The following is a 24370-nucleotide window of genomic DNA, read 5'->3' as shown; positions in this document are numbered from 1 at the left end:
CCAGTGTTTTAGCCAAACAACTAAAGAAAGACACAGTATTGGTGGGGGGGGGGGGAGGGAGTGCTGTACTTAATATTGGCTACTTGACATGGGTCCGAAATGAAATCCAAATTTAAGTTGAGCAGAAATATTGCCAAATTAGCGGTAGACCACAGGTCCCTAGAACCAAAGAGTCAGGGGCTAGGGGCACACAATCTTGCTTATTTGACGAGAGAGTGGATGTGACCTGCCCAAGGTCTCACAGCAAGAGGCTGGCAGGACTGTGCTGCGGAGCTCATCTCCTAGCCCTTTAGTCCACTGCACTCCCCACCACATGGTCCCAGGAGAGCCTCAAATCTCTGGGAGCTGAAAAATAAAAGTCAGAATTCAAAAGGAGAGAGTGATCTAAATTTAACCAACAATGAATACTGCAAGAAAATTGGGAGAATGGATAATAACCCAGGATGCTTCATTCACATTGAAACCAGAATTTTACACTGAGTATATCACAGGCCTGGTCGAGTTCATCTCCTGCCAAATGTCTAGTTGAGTTGACCTTGATCGTAGAGAAGGTTTATCTCAAAGCAGATAGTACTGGGCTCTCAAGAACCCTTGAGGTATTGACTGGAATCTCATGGGAAGGAGCCCACAGCGTCTTGGTCAATTTTGTAACCCCTGTGCTTAGTGTGGTATCTGGCACACAGTACATACTCACTGAATAACTGAGCAAATAAAAATGAACTAATTCTGGGAGTGCAGCTATGATGAATTCCTTGATACATCTTGTCTTAGAAGAGATCATAGGAGAACTAATTCCGTTAGGGCTATCAGGAAAACAAGAGTATTTGTTCTTTCATTAATTCCATGAATATGTCTGCTATGTGTAAGTTCAAATCAAGAAATATATTGAGCGTTATTTTATGTAAACATAAACATATTGTGCTTTCACTATGCTGTAGACACTGAGCTTGGTGTTGGGTATTAGAAGATGAATGACTCAGATATAGTTTCTGCCTTCATGGAGCTTAAAGATTACATACAATCTAAATCCTTACGGTCTGACATAAATACAAGATAGAATTGGCTTATATTCTAAAAGAGGAAGATACACATACATAATAAAGTCACCCAAAGTCAATTTTTAGAATGACACATGATGGAAATAATATCAAATTAAGTACTCAGAGAATTCAGAAAGAAAAAAAAAAAACAAGAAAACTTCTAATAACAGATGATTTTTTGAGCTCTATCTTGAAGGACAAATAGATTTGTCCACTCAGAGATGGCAAAGGGGCTCTTGAGCAGCCTTCAACGGATCTGGTACCCTCTCCCATTGATAACTGAGATATGATCGTGTCTCCAAAGATTTTCTCTTTTGAGCTGGGTGTTTGAAAGTAATGGAAGCAATGCTTGGGACTGGTCTTGAGCCATAACTTTTTCCCTTGGCCCTCAGCACAAAATGCTGTATAAAATCGTGGTTCAGAGCACTTACTTTGGACTCAGATGGACTTGTGTTCAAATCCTGACTCTACTTAATGAATATCTGAACTTACATAAGCCACTTAACTATTCTCTGCCTCATTTTCCTCACCTTCAAACTGAGAATAAAGATAGTGCTTCATATTATTTTTGTGAGAATTTAAAGTTGGAAATATAAAATGCTTACTGGCAAAATAAGCATGCAGTGAATGGTAGTTGATGATATTTTTATTACTTTTGTTATCACTGTTATGATTTCAGCCTCTTCCTTATCTTCTCAATCAATATTTGGTGGTTTTAATCATTTCCTCCCCCAGGAAGTCCTCTGGGAACTTCCAAGCTCAGAGTGACACTTCTTTCTTCAATTCCTTCATTCAGACCAGCACTGCCACTGAACCCTGCATTGTATTTTCTAGTTTCTGAGATTTCTGGAAACAGAGAGTAAATCCTTAGTCTGCCTCATCTCCCTAACAATCAGCACACTGTGTAACCCATAGTAAGTAAACAGAAAGTGGCTCTTAACAGAATCTTAACACTTACACTCTATTAGCTTGAGAGTATGTGCCATGTTCCCAATCTGCAGTGACACTTAAGAACAGCACAAATATTAAATCCAGAGTACATGGATTTTAAAATCAACTGCATTTGTGAGCTGTTAGGAAGAAATTATGAGCTTTATAAAATTAGAACATGCTGATCTTCTTCATTGTTGTATCCTTCATGGTTAACTCAAGGCTTGGCAGATGGTAGGTATTTAACAAATATGTACTGAAAAGATGTATAGTTGGATGGATGAATGGATGGATGGATGGAAGGAAGGATGGATTGATGGATGGATGGATGGATGGATGGATGGATGGATGGATAGAAAATTGAAGAAACCTTACAGGGCCAAGAAACCTGGAAATCTCTTAACACAGGGTCTCTCCAAGATCCTATTGGTGATATTTTGCTCTGGGAACCTTTACAATGACCTCAGACTAAGAATTACTAGAAGCCTTCCATATGCATCTATTTTTTTTTAATTTTTTAACATTTATTTATTATTGAGAGATAGAGAGACACAGAGTGTGAGCAGGGAAGGGGCAGAGAGAGGGGAAGACACAGAATCTGAAGTAGGCTCCAGACTCTGAGCTGTCAGCACAGAGCCCAACATGGGGCTCGAACCCACGAACTGTGAGATCATGACCTGAGCTGAAGTCGGTTGCCCAACCAACTGAGCCACCCAGGTGCCCCCATATGCATCTATTTTTGAAGCGCTCTCAGTAGCCTGGGAGAACCAATAAACCTCAATCAAATTCATTGACCAAGAGGGAGGATCTCTGGGTTTTAATATAAACTTTACCACTAATTAGCTGCTGATCTTCTCTGGTGTTTCTGTTTAGTTATTCCCTTTCACAGCATGCCCTACCTTTAATTATTCGGATGTGGCTGCCTGGAGTGATGTATTCATAACATTTCTGAAGTAGGGCTCTGCAGAAATGTATAGGTGTTGATCAGCAATGCCTGCCACGTATACTAGAAGGATGTGTCGGTGCCACAGATTTGCCACCCCAGGACTCAGTGATCCTCCCAAGTTGCTTCTAAGCCTTGCTCCACTCTGATTTTGACTCTATAATCTGATGTCTGTCTGTGTCTATGGAAAATGCTGAGAACCTGAGCCAACCATTTCCCGTCAGGAGTGATGTCTTAAAAGACTAAACCACAAGCAGCCTGTTCTGGAGAAATCCCTGGCGGAGCATCACGGACAACCATCCCAGTAGCAGCACTGCCTCTTGGCCAGAGTACTGACCTCCCAGAAAAAGAGCTCCACCCTAGGCTCACAGAATTGTTTTTCTTGCTACTGAATGGGAATAGATCAGGAGGAAAACCCGAGCTATCTCCTAGGCCTCCTCACTCCCCTGAGGATTTCAGAATATCCCTGTCACTTGACAAACTGAAGTACTAACAGTGATTCAATTTCAAGGAAAAAGCAATCATCATTTTGCAAAAGGGGGCTCCTCCACATTCCTTTACGAATCTTTCATCCTTCAGAGACTAACCTTTCACTAACTGCCTTCTCTAAACAAAGGACACAAATCACCACACAATAACAACATACATTAGTTACTGAAATCTCTCTCCTGTTAGGCATTATCCTAAGTATTTTCATAGATTATCTCATTTAATCCCATTGTCTCCCAGATAGAGTTGAAAGAACTTTATTGTAGGGTTGGTATTCTTGTTACCATTTTACAAACAAAAAAGTTGGGGCTCAGAGAGGCAGTGTTACATATCCAAGGTCATAGTTACTAGATGGAGCCATGTGAAGTTGCCTCTGTCCAACCATTTGTGACCTACAAAAATGCGGCAATGCCTTACGGGCCAAATTGATAGCAAGTGGCAGAACCAGGGTTCAATAGTATCTGACTGATTCTAGAACAGATATTCTCAAACATAGCACAGACCCTCCTTGGATAGTTGTCAATTTTAGTGTTTATCATTTTCCCCTGTAACTATCTGTTTACATGTCTGTTTCCTTTACTGGACCATGAACTCAATGAGAGCAAGAATTACTGTCATGGGTCTCTGAAACACCTCACTCTCCTTTGGAATATTTTAGCACTCATTCAGTTCATCTCTGTTGAATGCAGGAATGAGTAAGTTTTTAAATGAATTAATTCTCAGGCCTCTGGGATGATTGCTGGCTCCAGTAGCATCCGAATTGGGCACTAGTTAAGCCACCGTGCTATCTGAGTGGATAAATGCTTTTCAGTGCTGGAATTCAAACACCTAGGGCTTGGAGGTGCTTTGGTTTGGCAGTCAGAGCTCTCTTAATTCTTTGAAGACAGGTTGTGCTGGCCTCACTCAACTGTAAGGATCAGATGTCCTCGGAAAAAATCCACACTTAAGGCTGTTTCCTGGCTCCTCTCTCTTCCTGACACATTCCAAGAAGGAATTTATGGATGTTGGGAAGGACAAGGGGTGAAGAATTTCTAGAACCTTTAAGAACGCCCATGTAAGCAGCTCCATGCTTAACTGACTGTGCACAATAAAATCTCTTGCCTGTAAGCAAGAAGAAAAATTTGGTGCGAGCTGCCTCATATGTTGCCAAAATGATGTGGAAAGAGATTCATCTGCATTTCTAAACAGTAGGAATCCTCCTCGTTGCCCCCAGCCTAGGTATTTCATGTATGTGCCTAAGTCAACAAGATAGATATATTCTGTGAGCCACTAAAAATTAAGTCATAAGTAACGAATTCTGAAATGTGATTCTAGCCAGTTGGAAGTTTAATCTTTATCTAAAAATGAAATTGTTTATTCTCCAGCTGTGACCAGGAAAGAATTCAAAGATTGTTGATTCCTTCATCTAACAACGGTCTTTGTCCTGTGGTGAGGTGCCTAAAAATAACTGATAGTTTATGTCATGCTGCTTCCAAAAGGTTAGCTACCAAACAGCTCTACTTGGGGATGGGGTAGGGACAGATCTGATAAACAGACAAGAGGCACTTTAAAGTATAAAATTATTGTCCAAAAAGTCCTTGGGATATGGCTCCCATGATACCGACCGTGGTTTCCCCATCTATTAAATGAAGTGTTACATCAGAGTAAAGTTCTGAATAAAAATCTGTAATGCCAAACTCTGGAAAATGATCCTACACTGGCAACATCTAATACCAAATAAGTTGAAATAAGAACTAATTTTTATATTTTAACAGTAATGAAGTCCTAATGGTTTAACGCCCTCCCCCACTTAAAAGAAAAAAAAAGCTTCAGGACCATTATTTTTATCTTTTTAAATTTTGAGAGGGAGGAGGCAGGTACCATAAATATGCCAGGTATTTGGAGACCAAGGGACTGAAGACAGAAGCCTGTGTTCTACCTAGTCCCCTTAGCAGAGGACACTGAGCTATTAGACATCTATTCTTAGAGAGATGCAACACTGCTTCCTGGGCTTAGTGCCAACTCTTCACATTGACCTTTCATGTACTCCTTACTATCATTCTACCAACTCCATGTGCTTGCCCCTTTCTGCTCCCCCTAATGTTGTTGACATGCCCAGGAGAACTAACCTTCAGTATTCCATACCCTTTACCCTACCTTTGCCTCTATCAGGGAGCCACAAAGGGAAGCATCTGTTATTACTGTCATCTTTTTTTTAGTTAAATGCTTCTTTCTTTATTTATTTACTTAAAACATTTTTAGTGTTTATTTCTTTTGGGAGAGAGTGAGCGAGCAAGTAGGGGAAGAACAGAGAGAGAGGAAGAGAGAGAATCCCAAGCAGGCTCTGGGATGCCAGCACAGAGCCCAACGTGGAGCTCAATCCCACAAACATGAAATCATCACCTGGGCCAAAATCAAGAGTCAGACGCTTAACTGACTGAGCCACCCAGGCGCTCTTATTTATTTATTTATAAAAAGAGAGAGAGAGAGAGACTGAGAGAGGGACAGAGACAGAGGAAGTATCCCAAGCAGGCTCCAGGCTGTCAGTGCAGAGCCTGATGTGGGGCTCAATCCCAGAAACCTTGAGATCATACCCTGAACCAAAATCAAGAGTCAGATGCTTAACCAACCCAGCCACCCAGGCACCTCTACTGTCAACTTCTTTATTCTCCTTATCAGCCATGCATCCCAACTTTTTTGCCTTTTCTCTGTTCCCTTTCTAAACCTCCACAGGCTTCAGATTCTACCCACCTACTACAGTGATATCCATCCACTTTTCAAAATGCCACCCATCCTTCAGATCCATCTCAGATGGCATTTCTTTCAAAGTGTTTTACTTAAGCCCCTCACAAAAGTGCAGCCTCCCTCCACTTTAAACATGAATAGAGTTAAGCCGGCCAATCTCTGTTGTTACCTATTATATTACTATAATCATGATGTATCTCTCTGATTCTCTCATCCTTTCTAGATGCAAAATTTTCTTTCTGATCCATTCTCTATTTGACCAGTGTTATTACTGCTTCTATTATTATTAGCCACTATATGTAAAGTACCTACTGTGTGCCAGACACTATGCTAGTGGCTTAACATACATCTAACTTCATCCCAAAACATGATGAAATAGATATATGTATCAGAATGTAGGGGATGAGGCAAGTGAGGCTCAGGAGAAAGTGAATGTCCACAGTAGCAGCTACTAAGTGGAAGAGCTGGATTCTAATGTAGGTCCATTTCCGAAGACCAAGCTCTTTCTCTCACACCCAGCTGCTTCATCAACAGAATAGTTTATATTACTGAAGTAAATGGACTGAGTCCCCTCAAAAACTTTGGGACAGAGTAGTGTTGGGTCAATAGAAGAAGAGCCATAAATTATCTTTGTTTGACAAGTTCTAGCATCTTCCAAGAAAAGGGTGAGGCAGAGCAGGACAAGATGTTAGGCATGGCCAAAATGGTCCCTAGAGTAGCTAGTCTTTGGTTTCACTTGAAGAGAAGAAACTCATAGAGAACTTGGGGCTCTAAGGGATGCAGAAAGAGGAAGAAGAAAAAACTTCCTATCCCAAGGTAGAATGGAGGGTGGGAGGGAAGGATGCTAACCTGAGGCAAGATGGATGTCCCTTCAGATTTGAGGAGGACAGTAGCCATTAAGACCACATGTACCTGGATATGTTTGAACATGTAAGGTCCAAAAATGTAATGGAAATTATAATCACATACATATTTGCTTGTGTTTAGAAGATGCCATCTTCTCTCACTAGTCTCCTTCCTCAGGTACTACCTGACGTACTAACCCATCTTCATTAAACGGGACACGTATCAACATCATATAGTGCCTCTTTGACCTCTCTGAGCTTCAGTTTTCTCATTTGTACCATGGACTTACTACCACTAAGCACCCCTCTAAACCAATACTGCTCAGTAGAACTTCCCTGAAACAATGGAAGTGTTCTTTATCTGCACCGATGTTATGGTCACTGGCCACATGCCATTGTAAAACACTTGAAATGTGAGCATTATAACTGAGGATGGAAATTTTAATTATATTTCATTTTAATTCATTTTATTTTTAACATCCACTGGTGACTAGTGGCTACCATATTGGACATCACAGCTCTAGACCAATGAATTCAAAATTTTCTACTTCTTCTTGAACCTTCTATCTTATGGGGAAATGTTTATGGTAGTTTTTCTCCCCCTCCAGATTAATTATGTTTTGAGAAATTAACAGGAATGGAGGGACCTAAGGGGTCTCATAAAAAATAGTGTGCAGGAGTTCATTTGGCTCCAAAAATTGCTTTTGATAAAGACACACAGTGAAGTTTGATCTGTGTGTACTTTTCTGCACCCAGAATATATGCTGAGACAGAATAAAGACCTGGGCAACGCTTGGAAATAGCCCATTTGTCCTAAATGTGTGACCATAACAATCTATGATTGAGCCAGTGCAAAAGCTGTGTCTCTTCCTGTTGCTCTCCTTTGAAAATATCGATGCTAATCAGATCCTTTAATCTTAAAAGATTGATAGACCCATACGTATATTTATACCCATATGTCCCAAAGCATATTTGTCTGGGATCTCTGAGAAATCTCCACTTCCGTGCAGAATTTTTATCCCTGTTTAAAAAAACAGATTGGTGTATGCCAGGGTAGGGATTTCAAGAGTTGAAAGAAAGCAAATTCTAGGCAAATTATTCATTGAAGTCCATACTTTTCACTACAGAAGCTTCCCTTTGATGAGCTCCTGCTGCTGACAAAGATTGTGCCATCCCCACTACCTGCATTATCTCATGCACTTTTCACAACAATCCTTTGAGGAAACTGTATCACATTTTAACAACGAAGTGACTCTGGCTTAGGATAGTAGATAACACTTTGCCCAAGAAAGAGAAAGGTGAATGGTGACTCAAACCCAAGACAGTTTGTCTACAAAACCTGTGTTCTTCAACACGAGTCTGCATTCCAATGCCTTGGAGCGTCCTATATTCTCAAAGAAGCCCTTTCTGTTGGAGAGTTCCAAGTAGAAAAATATTTCTCCTGTTGTGCTGAAATTTGCCTTCTTGTAACCAGCCCTCCTCCCCACCCCCAACATAAACACACATTGACTCTTGTTCTGTCACTGAGGGCACAAGGGACTAGCCAGTTCCTGCTTCCCTAGGATTTATACATGGTCATCCTGTCTTTCTCAGCCCTGGCTTTTTCAACTACAAGATAAACACACACAGGTCCACACTCATTCCTCCTACAAGATCCTTTCCAGACTTTCCGTTGCCTGATCACTTCCTATAAAGATAATAATCTGCCTGTGCTTTTTAAAGAGTCTCTACAGAGTGAGTCGTTCATTCTGAAAATTTAAAAGCCCTACTCTCAGAGCATGATCCTTCATACCTAACCTAAATGTCACCAACTGGAATCTAAAGTAATTATCCCTAGGTCTATCCTCAAAGGAGGCATTAACCAGCCAGTTGTCTGCAAGAGAATATTTTACATTTTTAAAGGTTATTCTTTGCTCCCTATTTTCCTCTCTGGTGTAAATATTTCCAGTTCTAGAAAATTTATCTTCATAAGGTTTATCTCCTCCCCCCTCAGCAATTTCTGCAGTTCCTCTTTCATCTAGATCCAGGTGGCTGCAGAGTTTAAGACAGGATTCAATGTGGAGGTCAAGCTTAAGTTTAAGCAAAGGGAATCTAGTGCCCTGAACTCATGCTAAGTTTTGTTCTTAGGAATGCAAGAAATAGGGGCTACTTTTTAAAGTGTGCCTGATGCCATGCCGGGTACTTTCTGTACAGAATTCTAATCCATACTTCCCTCTGGAAAGACTCCAACTCCCATTTTACCAATAAGATCATGGTTTAGGGAGGATAAATAGGTTGGCAAAGTTACAGAGCTAGTGAGCGACACTGAACCCAGGTGTGTCTAATCCCAAAGCCTGGGTGTTTTCCTCCACACTGGAGATGTAATGGGTCTTTTCTAAAGTACAAAAAAAAATCCACCTGCCCTCAGACCACCATGAGCCAGTGGGAAATACACAACCCTCAAGAATCACATTTCCTTCCTCCAAACAATGTGGTGTTTGCTGTGCCAGTACACGGCTCTTACATACACGGTGAAAAATCCTCACTCAACCCATACTCTGGTCATTATTACCCTAGACTCATTGCCTCAGAGTCTCAACCAGCAATTCTAATGGCCTTTTAGATGGAAATTTAAGTCATTTAGCAACACACAAAAAAAGCATTGGATAAAAGTCCAAAAGCATTTCAAGCTTGGCCCATGGCCCTTCCTCATAAAAAAAAAAAAAAAAAAAAAAGAAGAGGCTAAGAATTGATGGGAAGGGGGTGGAAGGAAGGACTTTGTGGAAGGCAAAGAGAGTTAAAGCGATTGCAATAGAGTGTGCAATTAATGAATATTTGTCCAGTAAACAAATAAAATGGGCTATGCTGGTTTAAAAGAAAAGAACTTGCCAAGTTTCTCTTCTTCATAATAATTTTTATTCAGTGAGCTGGCCTACACCACAGATCCACAAATTCTTATTTAGGAAACTAATTTGAATAAGAAAGCATACTCAAAAGAAGTGTTTGCTTCCTTTTTTTGTTGCTGTTGTTTTTGTTTTTTGTTTGGTTTTGCCTAACCAGGGGGTAGATGCCCTAAGTAGATGTTACATGGATAGTTGGTAAAATATCAAGCATGAATATAATTAGGCTGTGGTGGGGATGTGTGGATAGGAAGTTCTTGATTAAATGCATAGCCAATGAGGTGCCTGGGTGGCTTAGTCAGTTGGGCATCAGACACTTGATTTCAGCTCAGGTTATGATCTCACCTTTGGTGAGGTCATCCTTCCTGACAGGGCAAAGCCCACTTGGGATTCTTTCTCTTTCCCTCTCTCTCTGCCCCTCCCCTGCTCACACTCTCTCCCAAAATAAATAAATAAACTTTAAAAATAAATACATAAATAAATAAAGTGCATAGCCAGTGTTTTCTAGCTCCCCAGACCCCTGCTCAGTCCTACAGAATGCTTCTTAGTTCCATTTTCCCTGCCATAATCCCTCTCCAGATTTTTGCAAAGACTTTCTGTTGTCATGCAGGACGCAATCACGTGGTATCATGTTGATGCATCCTATCATGGGGATAAGACCTTTCTGGAAAAAAAAAAGTTAGAAAACCTCCATAGGATTATCATTCTAAATACTACATCTAATTGACATAAATAGCTAACTCTGAATGAGCAAGTAAGAGAGTAACATGGGTAATTGAAAAATGCCAATTTGTGAAATGACTGATTAAAAGCCAAATAGCCCTCAACTATTTTCTTGAACTACATTTAGGTGTATTTCCTAATTAAAGAGGAGTATGAATGACTTCATGCCCTGTATATATCGTTCCCACATGCATCCATAGCATGTTTAGGCCGATATTATAACCACCTGAGGTTTAACCATGTCTCCCTATCCATTCAATAATTTCTCAGGGCGCCTGGATGGCTCAACTGGTTAAGCGTCCAACTCTTGGATCTCGGCTCTGGTCATGATCTCACAGTTTGTGAGTTTGAGCCTCACATCAGGCTCTGCACTGACAGCACGGAGCCTGCTTGTGATTCTCTCTCTCCCTCTGTCTCTCTATCTCAAAATAAATAAATTTAAAAAATTATTTAAAAAATAATTTCTCAAAGACCTTTGACAACAACCCTTTCCTCCACTATGTTGATTAGCTGTACTTATAAATAGTCATAAGACAGATGAATAAGACAATTTAGCAAGGTAAGAACTGCCTCACAATAGCATACTCTCCTCCATACTCTGTTGGTACCTAATGCTTTTCACTCTCTAAGGCTCAGTTCAAATTCTGTCCTTTCTAACTATCACTCTTTTGACAATTATTTTTATTTTTTTCAAATTTCATAAGCAGTTATACCTATATCACAATATCAGTAATTTGCTTTCCTTCTTGCTTTGTTCCTTAAGTACTAAATGTGTGATTCCATTTTATTTATAATCTATTGTTAAGGCCTCTGAGGGTAGGCAGTTGGTCTTATGTTTATTTCTACCTCTACAGAACTCTGATTATTGTAGAAAACTCAGTGTATTAATCTGCTTGGGCTATTATAACAACATACCATAGATTGTTATTTTGGCTTAACAACAAAAATTTATTTTCTTTTTTCTTTTTTTTAATCAATGTTTATTTATTTTTGAAGGAGAGAGAGACAGAGCATGAGCAGGGGAGGAGCAGAGAGAGAGGGAAACATAGAATTTGAAGCAGGCTCCAGGCTCTAAGCTGCCAGCACAGAGCCTGATGCGGAGCTCAAACTCACAAACTGTGAGATCATGACCTGGGCTAAGTCGGATGCTTAACCAACGGAGCCACCCAGGCGCCCCCCAAAATTTATTTTCTTACATGTTCTAGAGAATAGATGTCCCAATTCAAGGTGCTGGAAGATTCAGTTCTGGGGAAGCCTCTCTTCTTGGCTTGCAGATGGCTGCCTTCTCACTGTGTCCTCACATGACCTTTCCTCTGTGCACGAGCAGAGAGAAAGAGAGAGAGGGAGACAAGAGGGAGAGATCTGTCATCTGGTGTCTCTTCCTTTTCTTATAAGGACAAGAGCACCAGCAGAGTAGGGACCCACCCTGATGATCTCATTTAAACTTAATTACCTCGCTAAAGCCCCATCACCAAATATAGTCTTATGGGTGGTTAGGGCTTCAATATATGAATTTGAGGGGAGACGAGGACAAGATTTAGTCTATAACACTCAGTAAGACTAGTACAAGTACTTGTAGACTGGATAAAACATTAGAGGCTGGTGGGCATTCTTTCTGAGCCATCTCTTGCCCTTGATCATGGTTTGAACAACTGGTTTAGAAACATTGTGTCAGATTCTTCACACAAAAAACCTGACTTTTTAAGTCTTTAGAAATAAATCAAGGAAAAGAGAAACAGAGGCTCAAAAGAGGTAGAGTATACTATTCCTACAGCTGCATAACTAGTAAGAAGCTAGGCTGTAATTGAAACTCACCTTGCCTTCTGGCATTCATCGTTTGAACCTCTGCCTCCCAGAGCAGAGAGAACCAGTGGATGCTGCTCAATGCAGATTGGAGGATCAATAATAAGGGACAGGAATTACTGAACATCTACTGGGATGATGACCTTCATATCAATACAAGGACTCAGTGGGCTCCTCTAGTAAATATTGAAGGGATCCGTAAATCCATGAAATATTTCTACTTAATATTTTTACTGATATCATTACTTTAACCCTCACTTTAGCCATTCACTGTATAGAAAGTAACATAGGACAAAGAAAAGTTACATGACTTACCCAGAGGCACAGAGCTAGAGCTGAGATCAAAACCCAGGTCTGGTCTATAATATTCCAAATTTTTGTCCTACTGTCTATTCTCAGCTGTCTCCCTATACTTCCAGAAGCTGAAAAGTGAGTGAATCATGCCTTCAAGATTGCAATATTCTTTTATTTTTTATAAAAAAAATTTAACATTTGTTTTTGAGAGAGAGAGAGAAAGAGAGAGAGAGAGAGTGCAAGCAGGGAGGGGCAGAGAGAGAGAGGGAGACACAGAATCCCTCTCGGGCCCAGAGATGTCAGCACAGAGCCCCATGCAGGGCTTGAACTCACAAACCATGAGATCATGACCTGAGCCAAAGTTGGATGTTTAAGTGACTGAGCCATCCAGGCGGCCCTGCAATATTCTGTTAGAGACCAGTTTGTATCAGCACTACGGTGAATACTGAAGGAATATCAGGAGAACTTCAAACACAGGAGATAGAAAATCACAATTCACTTGGAATGATGATATTCAATAGATTCAATCAGTAATAGAACTAACACACTTGTTGTTTTCCCTTATTGTAGAAGAGAATTCCTTCAAGAAGATCAGGAACAAACTGATCTGGATTCTACTCTGTGCTTCCACATCCCCACTTCTGCCTGAGAGTGAGACACCCTAAGATCCAAGAACACAGAAACACCCAGCCAAACCCACCTCCACCATGGGGGCCATGGTGATGTTGGCGGGCATCTTCTTAGCTTTGCTTACCCTCACTACTGAAGGTGGGGTCCTCAAGAAGGTCATCCGGCACAAGCGACAGAGTGGGGTGAATGTCACTGTGCCCGAGGAACACCAGCCAGTGGTGTTTAACCATGTCTACAACATCAAGCTGCCAGTAGGTTCCCAGTGCTCAGTGGATCTGGAACCCGCTAGTGGGGAGAAAGACCTGGCCCCACCACCATCAGAGCCCAGTGAAAGCTTCCAGGAGCACACAGTAGACGGGGAAAATCAGATCGTCTTCACACACCGCATCAACATCCCCCGGCGGGCCTGTGGCTGTGCCGCGGCTCCTGATGTCAAGGAGCTCCTGAGCAGACTGGAGGAGCTGGAGAATATGGTGTCTTCCCTGCGGGAGCAGTGCACCACGGGAGCAGGCTGCTGTCTCCAGCCCGCTGAAGGTACGCCCAGCGCCTCACTGTCCAGATGGGAGAAATGATGGGCGTGGCCAGATCCATCAGTTGTTTCCAAAGGGGTTCCCTGTGGGAACTAGCCTCACAAAGTGTTCATTGAAAAGAGATTTTATGGTCAAATAAATGTGGAGAATGTAACCATCTCTGTTCTGCTCTTGGAGAGTCTTGATGACAAATGTTTCTCAGAGGAGTTTCTAGGCTTCTGAGAAGTCTTGCTTGGAAAAATCTTGTTCCATTTTAATGGCTAGTTTCTAACACTTATTTGACCACAGGATCTACACACTCTATCTCAAAACCTATGAGCATATTTATGAAGTTTCTGTCCCAAGATCACTCCCTGAAAGGTGCTGATATGGCCCCATCACCTCCTTGTACAGGCATGGAAACTAAGGTCCAGAAGGAGGATGGGATTCCTCAAGGTCCTGCCACCAGTGGCTGAGGTAGGACTTGAGCCACGATATCCCACACCCTGGTGTTTTTACAAAGACACAGTTCTGTTTATGGTGGTACTAAATCTGGGAATTGGAAAATAATCTTTCAGTATAATGGCAACTCCAATGACGATCACAATATGCATTGAGCCCCTTTATGTATCAGGCACTGTAACTCATTATCTCATTGAACCCTCCCAACAACCCTCTGGAGTATGGTTTAATACTCCCATTCTACAGATCTGACAACTGAGATTCAGAGAAGTTAACCAACTGGCACAAAAAGGGCACCAAGAGTAATAACAGGGAGGAGCTCTGAGTGTGCCTGTGGTCTCCAGAACTCACACTCCCCCCATGATACCCTGTCTCCAGGGCATCCCCTTTGTCAGGAATTTTGCCACTTCCAAATTGTGTTCATCTCTACTCCCTAGAGCTGACAGAGCACAGAGCACCGGGCCTTTAAGTAGCTTCAAATCAGAGCTGAACCTCTTTATTGCTGCCACTCAGAAAAAATTACCAGAAAGCACTTTGATAAGGTATTTCAAGAGTAGTCCTAATTGAGGTGCCTGGGTGGCTCAATCAGCTAAGTGTCTGACTCTTGATTTTGGCTCAGGTCATGATCTCACAGTTCATGGGTTTGAGCCCCGTGTTGGGCTCTGCGCTGATAATGTGAATCCTGCTTGGGATTTTCTTTCTCTCTGCCCCTCTACCACTCATTCTCTCTCTCTCTCTCTCTCTCTCTCTCTGTCTCTGTCTCACTCAAATTAAGTAAATAAAACTTTATTTATTTATTTATTTATTTATTTATTTATTTATTTATTTTACAATGCATATGTATTTATTAAAATTTGGAAGGAAAGTAATATAAGGATTAAATGGTACTTCGTTATTTTAATTTCTATTTATTTGACAATTAGCAACCTTAGACATATTTCAATATGTATGTTTAACAGTTATATTTTTTTAATGAATAAAACATTTTTTTAAAAAAGAGTAGGCCTAGGGGCGCCTGGGTGGTGCAGTCGGTTAAGCGTCCGACTTCAGCCAGGTCGCGATCTCGCGGTCCGTGAGTTCGAGCCCCTCGTCGGGCTCTGGGCTGATGGCTCGGAGCCTGGAGCCTGTTTCCGATTCTGTGTCTCCCTCTCTCTCTGCCCCTCCCCCGTTCATGCTCTGTCTCTCTCTGTCCCAAAAATAAGTAAACATTGAAAAAAAAAAAATTTAAAAAAAAAGAGTAGGCCTAATCACCGTAAGTGGAGAGTACTATAGGGCAGGCTCTAGGTTTCCAAGGCAAAAAAAAAACAATTTTCTTTATACACAAATTACTTTATATTCAATATCTATCGATTCCCTGGAAAATGCAAATGGGAGTTACACAACAGGGTTAATGCCAAAGACTGGGTTGAAATAATTATTCAGTGTGGTGCTGTCCAGTAGAAATATGAGCCAGATATGTATTCTTAACTCTTCAGTAGTCACACTAATGATATGAAAAAGGAACAGGTAAAAATAATTTCAATCAACTGTTTTATTTAACTCAGTGTAGCCAAATTATCCACTTTTCAGCCTGGAATCAATACAAAATTATTAATACAAAAAAAAAGGATATTTTATATTCCCTTCATTAAGCTTAGTCTTTGCAATCCTGTATGTATTTAACTTCCTTAGCAACTCTCAGTTCAGACTAGCCACAATGCAATTAATACCCACGTGTCTAGTGGCTACCATACATGAAAACATATATTTAATTCTTACCTTTCCAACCATTTTATTAATTGCCTTGCTCCCTGCTGTAGAGCGTAAACCCACATACCAACTTGAGTCAACCCCAAAATCTCTGCAGGAGAAAATCACAATGAGAACAACAGTAGGTTCATAAGGTCCTCACTTAACCCTGATAAACCCGAGGGAAGTGCTCTTGGTACCACTTGACCGATGAAGAAACTGATCTTCAGAGCATCTAAGTGTCTTTCCAAATGCGGCACAGCTATTGAGCCAGAATCAGAATTCAGAGTTCAGTTCAACAAATATTTCTTGCGTGAAACAATTGTTCTCTTATGTGCTTGACCTTGGCTAGGTGCGGGAAAAATAACATGGCCCAGCATAACCTGTTCCACAAGGCAGTAGTTTGTAATCACTGGGGTCCTGGGAATACGTAAAAATTCGATAAAAACTATAGATCCTCCCCCAGGGAGATGGGGGGAACACACACACACACACACACACACACACACACACAGAGATACGCACATTAACACACAATCTTGCATGTGAGTGTACAATTTCAGAGAGTACAGATTACGAATTCGTGCCTACTCTAATTGGATGCCAGTCCCCTCTGATTTCACACACTAAGCAACTAGTTTTCAAGCCAGTTGGAGCCTGAGGGTGCCACCCTCTTCTGGCTGAATTTGAAGCTGGGCTTGACAGGTGGTGACCTGGAAACCAGCTGCTTACAATCAGCCGCCTGCCTCTTCTCTTCTTGTAGGCCGCCTGGACACCAGGCCCTTCTGCAGTGGCCACGGGAACTTTAGCACGGAAGGATGCGGCTGTGTTTGTGAACCCGGCTGGAAAGGCCCCAACTGCTCTGAGCCTGAATGCCCAGGCAACTGTCACCTGCGGGGCCAGTGCCTTGACGGGCAGTGCGTCTGCGACGAGGGCTTCACTGGGGAGGACTGCAGCCAGCTGGCCTGCCCCAGTGACTGCAACGACCAGGGCAAGTGCGTGAGTGGGGTCTGCGTGTGTTTCGAAGGCTACACGGGGGCCGACTGCAGCCAGGAGGTGTGCCCGGTGCCGTGCAGCGAGGAGCACGGCAGGTGCGTGGACGGCCGGTGCGTGTGCCGGGACGGCTTTGCGGGCCACGACTGCAACGAGCCCCTGTGCCTCAACAACTGCTACGACCGCGGCAGGTGCGTGGAGAACGAGTGCGTCTGCGACGAGGGCTTCACGGGTGAGGACTGCAGCGAGCTCATCTGCCCCAACGACTGCTTCGACCGGGGCCGCTGTGTCAACGGGACCTGCTACTGCGAGCAGGGCTTCGCGGGCGAGGACTGCGGCCAGCTCAGCTGCCCGAACGCCTGCTCGGGCCGGGGCCGGTGCGAGCAGGGCCAGTGCGTGTGCGAGCCGGGCTTCGCCGGGGCCGACTGCAGCGAGAAGAGGTGTCCCGCCGACTGTCACAACCGCGGCCGCTGCGTCGACGGGAGGTGTGAGTGTGACGACGGTTTCACGGGCGCAGACTGCGGCGAGCTCAGGTGTCCCAATGGCTGTAGCGGCCACGGCCGCTGCGTCAACGGGCAGTGCGTGTGCGACGAGGGCCACACAGGGGAGGACTGCGGCCAGCTGCGGTGCCCCAACGACTGTCACAGCCGGGGCCGCTGCGTGCAGGGCAAGTGTGTGTGCGAGCAGGGCTTCCAGGGCTATGACTGCAGTGAGATGAGCTGCCCCAACGACTGCCACCGGCACGGCCGCTGCGTGAACGGCATGTGCGTCTGTGATGACGGCTACACAGGCGAAGACTGCCGCGACCTGCGGTGCCCCGGGGACTGCAGCAACCGGGGCCGCTGTGTGGACGGGCGGTGCGAGTGTGAGCACGGCTTCACGGGCCCCGACTGCGCAGAGCTCGCATGCCCGGGCGACTGCCACGGCCAAGGCCGCTGCGTGAACGGGCAGTGCGTGTGCCGTGAAGGCTTCATGGGCACAGCCTGCAAGGAGCGGAGGTGTCCCGGAGACTGTCACGGCCGGGGCCGCTGCGAGGACGGTCAGTGCGTCTGCCAGGAGGGCTTCGAGGGCCCGGACTGTGGGCGTCGCTCCTGCCCCAACGACTGCAGTGGCTGGGGGCAGTGCGTGGAGGGCCACTGCATCTGCAGCGAGGGCCATGCCGGGGAGGACTGCTCGGAGGGTGAGTCCGTACTGAACCAGCGCGGCCTTGGCTGTGAGGGAGCCTGTGGCGGGTGCGCTTTGGAGATCCGCCTGTCTATTACACATGCGTGCGTGTGCACGCGCACACACGCGCACACATGCGCACCTTTACAGAAGCCCTGGTTAGTCACCTGTCACGGGGCTATCTATTTGAAGGCTCAGAAGCTCAGGGAGGTGTAGAATTGTCCCAAGGACACCTAGCTCATACACGGTAGAGCTGTTTGGTTTACCTGACTCGTCTACCGCAAGTTTAACGCCCAGTGCCCATGGTGAGGTAGACAAAATGATTTTAACAGCCTCTTTGCTAAATATGAGCCTTCTCTTACTCCCCACTGACACCGAACCAGAAATAAACTAAAGCTCTATTTGGATGGAAGCAAAGACTCAGCTCAATTGAATGGACAGTGAGATTACATTAAACAAACTGTTTTAACTGCACACTCAGCTAGAGAGTGAGTGCTAATCACTTATGAGGCAGGCCCATCTCTTAAATCATTTTTTTTTTCATAATAGTCTTTAATCCCAAGGATTATGAGCTCCTTAAAGGAACACTATCCTGACAGCACAAGGCACAGTATACAGTAAGTGCTCAATAAACAGTGAGTGAAAATACAACCAAGAATGATAATGCTCATGTTCAGTGAGGGGGGGGGGGTCTTTGCACCCCTCTCACACACCCATACCGTACCTGTTGTAATAGAGAATTTCTGCTCTGATTAAAGGTATTATTGATAGGAATAAATAAATGTGTTTAATGTGCCCAAGGCAGGGAAGCCTGGTTGAAAAGAACAGCAGGCTGGCAAGGAGGAGGTGTAAGCCTCAAATGTGATGAGATACACAAAGTTGGGCCAGTTCTTCTGCCTCACTCACATCTAGAAAATGAGAGAATTGGACCAAATGAGTCCCAGATAGCCTTCCAGCACTAACAGCGTGTGACCTCAAGTTCAGAGCCGGGAGCTAAGCTCAGGCTGCACGTTCCCATGCAGATGGCCTGAATCTGAACTAATATCCAGAGAACAGAGAATTCAGAGGGGCCAGGTCCCAAAGAAACCAGAAGGCCATGTTGCAGGCCCAGAACTTTAGCCTGAAGGCCACCAAAGGTTTTAAGGTTGGATCACAGCAGGGGGTCCTTGATGACCTTTTTCATTTTAGAAAACGGAAGCTGGATTTTAGGCCTCTGTGACTGGCTGTGGAAGGGACAAGTCAAGGGAAACAAACCTAGAGAGAATTCACAGAGTACCTTACTGACAAAACCCGACCCAAGCTGTCCTTTCTTATTCCTGCCAGTGTCCCCTCCCAAAGACCTCGTTGTGACAGAAGTGACAGAAGAGACCGTGAACCTGGCTTGGGACAATGAGATGCGGGTCACCGAGTACCTCGTCGTGTACACACCCACCCACGAGGATGGCCTGGAAATGCAGTTCCGGGTGCCCGGGGACCAGACATCCGCCACCATCCGGGAGTTGGAGCCTGGTGTGGAGTACTTTATCCGCGTGTTCGCCATCCTGGAAAACAAGAAGAGCATTCCCGTCAGTGCCAGGGTGGCCACTTGTGAGTGAGCAGAACCCACCCCCAACCCCCCTGACAGCCTCTACCGCCCTCTGTTTGCCCAGTGCATAACCACCACCCCCATGAGTCCCTGCTCCGCCTTTGCCCCCATAGCTGTATAGCTGTCCTGTCAGAATTACACCAATTAAGACCTTGGGATCCAGCTAAACCCACTGAATATTTTTTTTAAAGAAACCCCTCATATACTAATTCACTTGACTCAGAATAACTCTATAAGATAGGGGCGAGTGTTAACCCATTTTACAGATGAGGAAACTGAGACTGAATGGTTAAGCATCTCATCCCAAATCATAAATGGTGAGGATTTAAACCCTGGAAGTCTGGTTGCAGGTTGATACTGTTAACCATTCTGTTCTACTACAGCCTTCCTATGGAGCTCACTGTCCCTATATATTTTTACAAAGTGGAAACTTTACAGAGTTCAAGTTATTCTTTTAAGAATCCAATATCAGTATAATTACCTTCATACCTTAAAAGCAAGTTGTGTCTAGAAATTGATCTTTTTCTTTGCTTAGCAATAATAACATTGGCTGCCACGTATTAAATGTGGGCCATGTGCCAGGAGGCATGCCCAGCAGTCTACATGATGCAGTATATCACTCAGTCCTCACTTAGTTCCTCAAAAGAAACAGGCACACTTACCTCCCCCTCCTGAGTGGAGAAGCTAAGGCTTGCGGCTCTTGGTACAACTTGCTCACGCACACAAAGCTGGTAATAGTGGAGCTTAGATTTGAGTCCATTCTGTCTGATTCCAAACCCTTCTACATAACAGGTTTAACCATTCAAAATTGCCAGTGTTTAATCATATGGTGGGTCCCAATGTTCATTTTCACACTGCCTCATCAGTAGACAGTATCCCTGAAGCAGTCAGAAATACACTCCAGCCCTAACGGAGTGAGGCATCCACCAGTGGGGTTTAGGGGAATCACCGCTGTGTCACTCTCCACACACACATGCAGAATCCTTCTCTCTGGTCTTCCTGACAGACTTGCCTGCACCTGAAGGCCTCAAGTTCAAGTCCATCAAGGAGACATCTGTGGAGGTGGAGTGGGATCCTCTGGACATCGCTTTTGAGACGTGGGAGATCATCTTCCGGAATATGGTAAGGCACCCAGAGGAGTGGGCATATGTGACCTCAGGGATCTGAAAGATGGTCCGAGGGCTGTACACACTTTTATATCAACTTTATTTCCTTAGCTGCTGGTGGGGGTCAGGGCTGTGCTTAGCCCCTGCATGTTTGCATATATATTTTCGGTTATTTTAAGAAGTCAGTAAACATAGCTCTTAGGGCTGTAAGCTCAGATAGATGCTAAGCCATCTTTAGGTTCCCTTTGTGCCTCATGGTCTGGCAAATCTCTACTCAGAGGCAAAGAAGAGAAGAAATGACCTCTGTCTCCAAATGTCCCCAGGCATATCTGAGATTGAGTATCCCTTCTCTCTGGGCCTAAAAGCACATATGAGGCAGGAAAGTGGGTTCCTGAGTCCAAGCCCAGGCTCTGCTACTAACTAACTGCGTGACTATGGGACAGCCACCCAACTTCTGTGATGCTGGCTTCCCGGTCTATCAAAGGAAGGATTGAGTTTGTGGCTCTAGAACTGCTTTGGCTCTCACATTCTGTGACTTGACTTGAGTGTCAGAGGAGTGAGCAGATTGGTTTACAAGAGCGAGAAGCAAACTTGAGAAATGTCCTTATCATGTCTGTGTCCTCAGCACCCGCCAAGCTGATCTGATGCCTAGTGAGTGATGCTTAGTGAAGGAAGGGATTCAGAGGAGTAAATCACATGAAAGAAGAGGCTGGCACCTTCTTTGGTTCTTTTTTTTTTTTTAATGTGTATTTATTTTTGAAAGAGAGAAACAGAGTGCAAGCAGGGGAAAGGCAGAGATAGAGGGAGTCACAGAATCCAAAGCAGGCTCCAGGCTCTGAGCCGAGCTGTCAGCCCAGAGCCCAACACGGGGCTTGAACACATGAACTGTGAGATCATGACCTGAGCCGAAGTCAGCTGCTCAACCAACTGAGCCACCCAGGCATCCCCTTCCTTTAGTTCTTATCAAGGTGTTCCTATCTTTCAGAATAAAGATGATGAGGGAGAGATCACCAAAAGCCTGAGGAGACCAGAGACCACATACAGGCAAACTGGCCTAGCTCCTGGGCAAGAGTATGAGATCTCTCTGCACATCGTGAAAAACAATACCCGGGGCCCAGGCCTGAAGAGGGTGACCACTACCCGTGAGTATCACCTTTAATAGCACTGACACCGTGACAAAGCTGATTGTACCCCATAGCGCCTCTGGTTGATAACATTTCCCCTTACACAACATCTGCATGGGCTAGATTTTGCTCTATAAAAAACAAACCCCAAACTTAGTGGTTTAAAACAACGATTCTGCACAGGGATGATTTGGGGTTGGTCTCAGCTGAGCGATTCTGTTCTTGAGCAGGCTCGCGTACACATCTGTGTGGTCTGGGGGCTGGTTGGCCTTCGGTGGTCTTAACCAGGATGGTGCTTTTCTGCTTCACCTGGTGTCTCAGCCTCAGTCTGCCAGCCTGGGCCTGCTCCCCCGGCAGCTGGACTGGCTGAAAAGTGGCACCATATCACTCTGTCACAGCAAATCTCAAGGCCAGTCCAGATTTCAGGGGTGAGGAAATAGATGCATCTCTTGATGAGAGGAGGCTCACAGTGACATTTCAAAGGGGGCACAGGTACAAGATAGGTAAGACCATACCACATCACCTAATCTACATACCAGTCTTGTGAGAGAGGTAGGGCAAATATTATTGTTATTAGTAGAAACTGAGGCTTAGAGAATCTAAATCAATTTAACAAACACCACATGGTTAACAATATCAGGGGCAGAGCTGTAAGCAGGGTCTAGTTTTGTAACTTCAATCCCCTTACCACTAGCACTGACTAGCCTCTGGTTTATGTAGAATGCTGACCCCATGTCTCCAATAGGAACAGAAATTAAATGTCTCTCAGTAATAAACATGTCAGAGCTTCTTGGGGATAGAGTAGAATTTGGCACTAGTAGATCCTTTGGTGAGGGGAAAATCAATCTGAATTTGGAGCTGTTTTACCGAGAAGCAAATTTGTTAAACATCAATAAATAAACAAATAAAATGATGTTGCATTGCCATTTGAGAAAACCTTTTTATCTTCAAGATACCATATGTGCCAACTGTTTCAGGAATTGATTCTTTTTGGCAAGAGATTGTTGGAAAAGTTAAATCTGTTGACTAATGGCAAGAAAGAACATCTTGCATTTAAATATTTGCACATTCTGCCTAGCTCTGAGCCAACTCCTAGACTGTCTCCTCTGTAAGCAAGTGTTTTCCATCATGCTGACACCATCCCTCTGTGGTAGGTAGAAAGCAGGTATCAACAGGAAAAAAATCATTAGATCACCACCAAGGCATAGAAGAAATCAAGCAAATCTTACTTTCTTTTGTATGGAAACTACAAAAAAATTTTTCTTTTGTCTGCCCCTTTCTTTTTAATTTAATTCTGGGGATCGGCTGCTTTATTCTTCTAAGCAGGGCAAACATCCCAATGCCTGAAGTTCCTTAATCACATAAATATCAACACTGAGAGGCAGACGTTTATGTGTTCATTTTGCTAATACCCGAACTTTATCCAGGCTTAAAGGACCTTAAAGTTTGGGTGACAAAGCATTTTTGGCTCCTTCCCTCTGGTATCTGTATAAGGCTGTATGACAACCATTTCTGGCATTTGGATGCTCTTGAGAGGCGTTCACATTTAAAGGAGAAAGAGCACGGGCTTTGGACCTACACACACCCGAGTGTGAATTCCAGCTCCACGGCTCACTGTCACTTTGTGCAAGTCTGCTTCTTTAATGACCCTACCATCGGGAAAATGGGTTTACAGTGTCCTTACGGGGTTGTCATGAGAGTGAGGACATACATGATAGGCACTGTGCTTGGCATGTAGTAAGAGCTAGTGTCCTCTGTTCAAGGGTCCCAGATTTGGAGGGTGATCAGTGAGCTTGACTTGATCAGGCCTTCTTATGAAAGGGCTGCTGAGGACCGTAGCAGGTGTGGTGTGGGTGCTTGCTGGTACCTGTAAGCACACGGGACAGGCAGCTTCACGGTGGAATTGTAGCTTCATTTTCATTGTGCGTTCTACGGGTTCATCGTCTGTAAGCTGAGACTGATGGATCGACACTTTGAATTCAAACAATGGACCGTGTAGGTTTCTCACAATCAGCTATGACTTATTCCTCCTTCTCATTCCTATATAAAACTAAAGTTCCTTTCATTTGATATTGTTTCCTCAACCAATGCTGAAAACACAAACTTAGCTATTTTTAAATTGAAGAAATAAACACTAACTAAATGCCCTAATATCTTAATTTTAGGCATTTACCGAATGCTTGGTCTGTCTTAACGTGTGCATTAAAATTGTTTATATCGTGAGAAAAAAAAAAAAAGAATGAAGACATAAATGACGAAGTCTGCTGCTATGCTGGGTATTAAAAGGGTTCAAGGACCCATTCTCTAAATGAATGAATTTAGGCCCTATCTAAATTGAATAACACAGTTTGAATAAACTGTAGAGAAATGTGGTACACAACAGTGAAAAAAGTGCATTA

The 24370-nt window shown here is 43.8% G+C and overlaps 1 protein-coding gene across 11 annotated transcripts in view; it reads left to right on the top strand.

Moving 5' to 3' along the window:
- TNC (tenascin C) overlaps nt 1–24370 on the top strand; it is a 95443-nt gene that overhangs the window by 15224 nt on the left and 55849 nt on the right. For all 11 annotated transcript variants that reach the window (XM_045469033.1, XM_045469031.1, XM_045469034.1 and 8 more), the window contains exons 2-6: nt 13241–13834; nt 16763–18172; nt 19480–19743; nt 20748–20863; nt 21833–21989. In XM_045469033.1, the coding sequence (XP_045324989.1) occupies nt 13378–13834; nt 16763–18172; nt 19480–19743; nt 20748–20863; nt 21833–21989 (2404 nt within the window). In that variant the 5' untranslated portion in view covers nt 13241–13377. The remainder of the gene's footprint in view (nt 1–13240; nt 13835–16762; nt 18173–19479; nt 19744–20747; nt 20864–21832; nt 21990–24370) is intronic.

The sequence above is a fragment of the Leopardus geoffroyi genome, chromosome D4 (genome assembly GCF_018350155.1).
Source record: "Leopardus geoffroyi isolate Oge1 chromosome D4, O.geoffroyi_Oge1_pat1.0, whole genome shotgun sequence".
Taxonomy (NCBI): domain Eukaryota; kingdom Metazoa; phylum Chordata; class Mammalia; order Carnivora; family Felidae; genus Leopardus; species Leopardus geoffroyi.
Note: the sequence above shows the minus strand (reverse complement) of the source record. Positions and strands in the feature narration are given on the sequence as shown.